This window comes from Telopea speciosissima, chromosome 5 (assembly GCF_018873765.1).
Source record: "Telopea speciosissima isolate NSW1024214 ecotype Mountain lineage chromosome 5, Tspe_v1, whole genome shotgun sequence".
NCBI classification, from domain to species: Eukaryota; Viridiplantae; Streptophyta; class Magnoliopsida; order Proteales; family Proteaceae; genus Telopea; species Telopea speciosissima.
Window position 1 is genome coordinate 13,303,177 of NC_057920.1, and position 8,811 is coordinate 13,311,987.

At 35.4% G+C, this 8,811-nt stretch overlaps 1 protein-coding gene across 3 annotated transcripts in view; it reads right to left on the minus strand.

Moving 5' to 3' along the window:
• Positions 1 to 4,263, minus strand: part of LOC122661170 (AT-hook motif nuclear-localized protein 10-like) — a 10,166-nt gene extending 5,903 nt beyond the window's left edge. For 2 of the 3 annotated variants that reach the window (XM_043856504.1, XM_043856503.1), the window contains exons 1-2: positions 3,444 to 4,259; positions 2,252 to 2,304 (exon numbers count right to left, since the gene is read on the minus strand). In XM_043856504.1, coding sequence (XP_043712439.1) covers positions 2,252 to 2,304; positions 3,444 to 3,945 — 555 coding nt within the window. In that variant the 5' untranslated portion in view covers positions 3,946 to 4,259. Of the gene's footprint in view, positions 1 to 2,251; positions 2,305 to 3,443 lie in introns of all 3 variants that reach the window. The other variant, XM_043856505.1, reaches the window with a different exon arrangement.
• Positions 4,264 to 8,811: the final 4,548 nt, after the last annotated feature.

Below are 8,811 nucleotides of genomic sequence, written 5' to 3' on the forward strand. Positions count from 1 at the left end.
CCATAGAGGCATAAGAGTACTAAATGAAACAGTCAATACTAAAAACCTTACATTTTGATATTAGCAATAAATGATTAATTTGAATAACTTATATGTTTTCTTTACGTACCTTTTAACCAGCGTTTGCCAAAAAATTTATCCACACTAGTATTATGCAGATCAACATTGCCCACATTAACAAAATCTGAGGATAATCCTTCAAGTGTAAATAAGGCATGTAAAAATTCATGTACATCTGAACCACAATACATATTTTTGGTCAAATGCATTTATGCCCCAAAAAAAATTTCTTATCAGATGATTGAGACTTCTTTTAGAAGGATGAAAAATTATCCAAACGCTGGAGAATCTACGCTGAGTTGTAAAATAAAGGTGTGTTGATACTCCAATTAGATATGGGTATACAAAAAAATTATAAGGATTCTTAGAAACACCTCATGCCAGAAATTTTAGCAAAATTTGCATTCGGAGTGTAGTTTCGACCCATATGTAGCTTAGTCAATGTTTCTAACAGAGAACGATGAATAAAATCACACCTATCTACTAGGTTATTAGTTCTCAGTCTGCTGTCACACTAATTGGTTATTTCAGTCTTCAACGGTGTGTCCAGCTGCAAAGATGCCCTGTTCTTCTCCAGGATACGGGGTACAGACTGTTATCTAGACTCTACAACTACAAGGTTTCAAACATGTATATGAACAAAAGAATTCTTTTTCTTAAGTGAACAAAATAATGTTATGGTGCCACCAATGCCTCATCCACTGAGAACCACAAGATTACAACCTTCAAAGAGTAAAGTAACAGTAGGGAATAGACCTCAAAAGTTACATTAATGAGCTTTGAAAATCAATTAATATGATGAAAAGGTTTCTTACATCGGCCAAACAGGCTTCTCTTGACACTCTACCCTCTCCACAGTTTTAGTTATCGGTATTGGATTGGCCAATACGACCGATATGGTATCAGTGAATGGCTATGAACCCTAGGTTTTAGGTAAAAAAAAGTGGATTTTTGATCCGGTATCAGACCGATACAGACCAAACCGGCAATACATATCGGTATTGGTATCAGTAGTGAGTCTAGTGACCAATACCGGTGCCGATACTGTATACTAAAACCGTGACCTCCTCTCAGCCATTTTAAGGGTTAAAATGGTCAAACAAAGCCATTCATCTGAATGAACATCTACAGTAGCATGCGTACATGTTCCAACTTTATAATAAATGTCAAAATTCTCTTTTTCTTTCCCCACTTTTTTTGTGGAGAAAAGGGAGGTCACATAAAAAGCTAGAAAAATGGATCTCTTTTGGTTACGTGGAACATAATTCTATTTCACTGCAATGGAATATAGTGGCGCTTTTGTAAAGTTTTCCTTTTCATCTCAATTTTAAGGCACTTCCCCTTCTTGTTTATGGCTAGAATTTGCCAAGTATTATTGGTATATATATACATCCCATTTTGAGCCACTTGGAGGGGTGATCAGGTGAACCAGACTGTTGGATGGGTAGTATCTCCTTGGATTAAACATGTCAAGTTTGGGCCCCACCTCAATTATATGGCCCACCATAAATTGAATTTATACCTTGTATTTTTACAATCAGATCAAAAATGCCAAGACAACTATTTTTCCGTTGTTTTATATTGCCACCTGAGAAAAAGCATTTAGGTTGAAAATTACTGGATGGATAGATAATGACATGGACAATATATCACCAACTAAACTGCCAAGTGGCAGAAATCTAGGGCTGTGGGAGAGCCTTTACTCAATGAACCATATAAAGGAAATTGAAGATCAATTGCCTTGCTAAAAGAAACAATTTATATAGCAACAACACCAGAACAAAGATATTAATTTGATTGACATTGCAGATACTATTTGTCCTACACCAACATCCATGGAACCAAAATATATATATTCTTGCAATTAAACAACACAAGAATAATTTAAGTCTAGTCTGCCTATAAAAGGGAAGAAAAGAAATCATGAACTTTAACCTTTCTCAAAATCCACTTCTTTTAAAATAAGGCATGATGGAGGGTCATAATAGAAGATCAAAAGACATCGAATGAAAGTAAATTACACACCACAATCACAGAAACAGCTGCCAATAAGCACATTTACAATATCACCACAAACAATTACTACCCTGGGTACAGAACTACAAAATGAATTTTTGTACAGGAATCAAGTGATAACACCATTTGAAGGAATAATAGAAAAAAAAAAAAAGAAAAGAAGAGGAAGACACACCTCTCCAGCCTTAACTGTGATAACATGCGGCATAAATCCAATCCCAGACGATCCTGAAAGTCAAGCACATGATAAGAAATTTGAAAACAGAAATTGCAAGTTAAAGAGGACAACCAATCAGCTGCTGAAGACAAAAAGCTCAAAAAAAAGAAAATAGAAAACCACATTTAGTGACAGTGAACAAATCAAACCATTATTTTCTGGGTTCAACTGGGTTTTCTGAGGTTTAGTGAAAAACAATTATATATATACTATCAAACTGACATGAATATTTCAATATGAATAATATCTCACCAAATCAAATAAAACTAAATTATAATTTGATCTACCTCCTCCAACAAAATGGAAATTTATATGGCAATCATAAAAAGAGTGATTAACCTCAACATACAAATGATCCCACAAGTGATAATGAACATAAGATTAGCATTAAATATCTAAGTCTCATTTGTCACAGTAAAATTGAAAGGAATAAGCACTTTCCTATTTATAATAATTTATCAAATTAATTTTCAAATTTATTGCTACAACAACCAAAAAAAAAAAACTTTATTTGATTTTTTATTTTAAAATTTTTAAAAAAATACAAATTTCCACGGAAAAGTTTTTCTCTTTTCAAAGAAAATGGATCGCAAATCCCTCTTAAACAGTTTCCATTTGCCCGATGCTAAATTAACTTGAAATTTTACACAACACCAACAGGGGAATACAAGAGTTGAACAACTCAACAGCGTCAAATAACCATATTAACTACCAAGGGCATATAGGTACTTTCCCATATTAGATATATGGATTTAAATCTAACGGATCCGAATTCCGGCAAAACTAAATTGCCTTCTTTTGGCCTTTTACACCGTCATACGCTCGTCTCCCCTTCAAAACCCTATTTGCTGGCAGACAAGAACCCAAATTGACACCACCACCACCACCTCAAGGTCCTCAAAAGAAAGCATTCAACCCAGGTCGCCTACGCATTATTGAAGTCGGAACCAGTTGCAGCGAGATCCCAAGTCCCAACAACACCAAAGATTCCCAATTCTACCATGGAAATAAAAAATAAAAAAAACAAAAAAAGAGAAAACCAAAACACGTGACGTACAAACTACAAAGATGAACAACAGAGAGCATTAAAAAACAAAACCAGAACAACACTACGAGCTAAACCAAAAAAACATGTGAAGAAAGAAGTTACCAAGTGCAGCCATTTGCTGCTTCTTGCCAGAGCCCGGTGGACGGCCCCTTGCTTTCTTCATTGACGACGGAGATGGGGCAGCGACAGGTGTGGTGCCGGCCGTCGAAGGTGAAGAAAACCCCCCAGAGGGGACAGCAGGGGAAGCGGGCGTTAATGCAAGTGCCATGGTACCATCAGGACCATATTTCCGCGGCCTTCCTCGCTTTCGTTTGATTGGCTCGCCCATGTTCATGTTAAGGCCGTGCGGAACAATTGCGCCAGCGGAAACATCACCGCCACCACCACCACCACCACTATTACCAGTGGCAGAAGCTACACTGCTGGGTTGAAACGTTGTTGGAGAGCTTGTAGTGACAGGTTTATAAACTGCTGTACCATCGGAACTAAACGCTAATCTCATATTGGGTATCCCAGATGGTTGAGAAGGGACAGGACTTTTTTGAAGACCAACACCGAAAGATTCTCTACCCGACATGATTCCCGCTTCAGATCCGGACATCATGTATATAGAATTCGATATCTCCCTACACCATAAACACCTAAATTATGATAAAACACAAGAACCTAAGGATCAAACCACCTACAAATCCTAGGAGCTCTTCAATTGCTGTCGGAAGCTCAAATGAGAAGAAATTAAACTCGAAACTTTTGGATACGGAGACACAAAGCTAAGATTCTGCTCTGACACCAGAATATCATTACATGGAAGTGAGAAAGTTACTACAGAACAACACTAACTGTACTCAGAAATTCCACTGGAGTGAGAAATTCAAGACAGAGAACTATAAAAAGATTTTAGCCTAAGTTCTAAACCCTCAGTACACTAGACAAGGAAAGACCTTCCCTTCACTAGCCTAACAGCAGAAATCAAACAAAATTTGTTACAGAAAACAAGAACAATAAACTAGGTGAAGTAAAAATCTAAGAAGAATAAACTCAGAGGTCAAAACCCTAATTTACAGAGGGGGAAAAATGGGGATTTTTTCAAATCCAAGCGAAGATCCTGTCAAAAAAAACAGAAAAATTCAGAACTTCTTAACTAAAACTTAGTCTCTCGACAGAAATCAGTAGCCAAAATTTCATCTTTTTTCGATTTTTATATGAATAAATAATTCTAAAAAAACATCCGAAAAATCAGCAAAAATCACGAAAATTAGAAAATGAAGCAGAAAACCTCAATTTTCTTACCTTAAAAAGGAAAAAAAATCCCAGAATCAGAGACAGAAATAGAGAGATCAAAGAGAGAAAAGGAACTAATTTTAGGGTTTGTGAGAGAAAACAGAGAAGAGCTTTGAAGCTCCCACAGAATCAGAAATATGAGAATTCAAGGTATTTCGTTATATTTAATCGCTTTTTTATTTTTCCTTTTTTTTTTCATGCCTTCTCTCTCATCGCGTCTTTATTAAAAAAGCAGGTAAAGCAGGCCGAAATTGCTTTCGTACCAAAAAATTAATAAAAAAATAAAATAAATGCATTTAAACCCAACGTCTTCATTGCGGGCTATTCTTTTTCCTTTTTCTTTTTTCTTTTTTTTTTTTAATTTTTCTTACCCTCTTTTTAAGTTTCTTCTTTTTTACTTACTTCTTCAAATAAAACACATTTTATTCCTACATTAGTCAAATCAGGGATTAGTGGTTGAGTTTTAAATATTATTAGTATGGCAATATTTTCTGCATTGTTAGGTATTTAGTAGTTTATCCACGCCACAATAATTCTAACAAATATTCATTAACATAATAATAATATGGGCTCATGTTCTCTGTGCCTCAGTGCAGGCTGCGCCCAGACACATGGACCTACCACTGAAGAAGGGCAGGGTGGTCATTGCGCCCATCCCATGTGTCTGGGCACAACCTATGCCCCTGATACAGAGAACATTCTCCCTAATAATAATTATAATTATTATTATTATTAAGGAAAAAGAATGTTGCCCAAAGCCCAATAGTGTCCCCTTATGCTTTCTCACATGGGATAGTGAAATGATCACACTTCTCCTTCCCTTGGATGCCCGTATGCATGCTCTCATTGTTCCCTACACTAGAGTAGGGGTCACACAGCCTCGTAGCAAACCCTTTCCCAAATAATAATTAGAGAAGAAGAATGTTGCCCAATCGCATGTCGCATGGCCCTTACATCAGTGTAGGGGCCAATGAAGGAACGTGCAAGGGCATTGATCATGGGGTACCTTTCATTTCATAGGGGGTGGGGCAGTCATTTTAGGGGGCTTGTGTCTAAGCACAGGGGCCACGAGATCCAACAATGTCTTTTTGCCCCTTTGATAATAATTATGTTTATGGGAAAAAGTATCTGAATTGGTAGTGTAGGCTACGTCAGCATTCTATCTCTCTCTCCCCTAATATTGTCTCTCATCTTTATCCCATATTTATGAATTATCGTCCCCACTCCGGTTGGCACCTCACCCCGCTAAGGCAAATATCATTCTTGTTTTATGTTTATAATCAGAGTTTTTTTCTCAAAGAAACGGATGTGTACGTTGCATGCAATACATACTCTCTTACAATCACTAACATTTTTTTTTTCTCATTCTCCTTAATGACCGTGTGAATCTCCCTATATGACGTATCGACATCCACCTAAATGCAACTCTCTTTGTTTTCTCCTATTGGTTCGACGTGTAAGATAACACAATATACTTTATCCCCATATCGATCCCTCTCCAATAACGACGACATATTTTCACACCCACTCTGTGTAATGATATAGTACATACTTAATTTAAAGTTGTGAATAGAAGAGAGATGGATAGAATATGTTACGGAGAAGTGATTCAGAAGATTTAATAGCTCCAAAAGCATTGTGATTAATATCTTAAGATCCTATTAAGGAAGATGAGACTCCTATTCTACTCCATGCCACCTATATTGTAATTTAGAAGGATTATCATTTAAATAATTAATTAATTAGTCACATACTAATCAAAACACTTATGAGGTGATTACACCACATGAAAACCATAGGAGCAAATGGGTGAATTTATTACGGGGAGATTTTTTTATTTAAAAATGAAAAAAAAAATCTCTTTTACTTTTTAGGCGTGGGATTATATTAATGGATATTTTCCCTAAAAATATTAAAAGAGAAATTAATATTTTGGACCACACTTTAAAGTGGGCTAAAGTCACAGCCAATTTTTTCCCAAAGGATATTATTTTGCAGAGAGAATCTTTTCAGCATGGAAGAAAAAGACGAGAGGAATGGATGACTCTTTATCTTTTTCCTTAATTTTTATTTTTTACAGCTGGAGGAAAAATCTCTACACAAGTGGATTTCTTAGATTAGAAAATAAATTATTAAGAGTGAAGAACCTTATCTTCACAAACAAAGGTTTTTAAAGGAAATCGGTGGGAAAATGGGAAAATCCATCTAGAAAAGTGAAAAACCTTCTCTTTGCTGGCATTGTGTTAGGTGTAAAAGACGTTTTTTAGAAAAGCTTGACTGGTTTTGCTATGGAAAAAGACAAACTATTTCGGTGACTTTCTCATCTAATAAGTCTCTCATAAGGATAATCTTCACGTGCTACTGTGCTATGTATACATCATCATTACAATTAATAATACTATAAGACTTCTTTGTATTAAGAAAGGCTTATCTATCTAATCTAAGATTATCTTATAATTATATTCCTTGAAGCTTCTTGACTCTTGTATTAAAGGGGGGGGGGGGGGGAGTGATATTTATGGCTTACCAATATTCCTAACACATGGATGACTATCTAACACTTCGATGACTATATCTTACTTGTTAAGAACAATAGAGTCATGTTTGGATCTTGAGAATTTGAATTCCGGAGTTTATAAGTTTACCTACCTTTTAATTTCGTTTCAAATGTAATTGGATGGAATTTCATATTGTCTGTTGGAGTTGGACCGTGATATAAGGTTTTGGGTGGTAAATCTTTCATGCCACACTAAAGACAATCCAGGGGATGGTAGGGGTGTCAACCAGGGGGGTTTCAGTAAGACTAAAACATTAATTTTTGGGTTGGAGTGGACTGGACCAAATATCAGTTTTGGTTTCAGTCTAGTTTGGTTTCGATTTATTTTGATTTTTTCTCTCTTATATTTTTATCAGTTTGATATCAAGATTTTTTTATGTTTGTATTATTTTAGATCCGATTTTTCATTTTCAATTCAATTCGATCTGATTTTCAACCAGTTTCAAAATACTTCAAACCGAAACCAACTTGATAGGGAATCAGTTTGGTTTGATTCGGGTTATGTTGTTCTGATTCATTCAATGTGATCAGATTGATTTAGGTTTGACACCCCTAGGGAATGGTATTGTCAACATGGTCGGAGGAGGAGAAAGAAAATAATTAAAAAAAAAACCCCATATGAAAGGACATACGATACATTGATTGTGTGTGAAACTTTTTTCCTCTCTTTTTTCCCCTTATATTGGATAGCGTGGATTAAGAATTGCATCACATTCTTAGTACTACCATGGGGGTTCTCATCATAGTACTCCAATTGCCACGTCTGACTGGAATAGAAAAGTTTGCTCAAGGAGTTCCATTTCTACTAGGATGTAGATTTAATTGTTATGATACAATCTAATTTGGGTGCATCTTGTTATCACTAAGTAGGTGAATTAAGAAATTGTATTTTACTTTTTTTGTCTTTTGTCTTATTCTTAAAAATTATTTAATAGAGGGATAATCTTGTCATTTTAAATGAACAATGACAACTTTTGAAGATGATACAATGATAAGTCACTTTCACTTTATTTTGAAAATATTTTTTTAACGACTAAAATAACTTTAGAGAATAAAACAAGAGGCCCTCAAAAACAAAACAAACATAGGTAAGGTTACAATTTTGTTGTAACCAACTTTGGTGACAACAAGATTTTCCCAATCTAAATCAAGTCCAAACGTACAAAATGTCAACTATTTGGACTTCCACCAAAGATTTTATTTCCTCCGTCTCCCTTTTCCCCATTCTACCTTGTAGATTCTGATTTCATCAAGATCGGAATCGATCTTAAAAATCTTAAAATTGATCTGTTAGAGGTGAAACTCTGTGATCTAGTCCCAAAAATCATAGAATCAGCCTCTCCATATCTAGAATCGGGAAAATGAGAAATACAACAATGAAGTACATTATTAAATCAAGGATCGAGTTTTTCTCCACCCACGGTGAAGGGGAATATCTTCAACCAATGACTATCATTGTGCTTGGCTGAGGGTTCTGGAAATAGAACCATAGATTTAGGAGAAAGTTTTCCTTTACCACATGATGAAAAGTTCACCATGGATAATAAATACATTCTCTTTAAATTGAGCATTATTACTTCCTCGTTTTAATGAAGAACAAAAAACTGATCCCAAAAACCCACTGAATTCAGA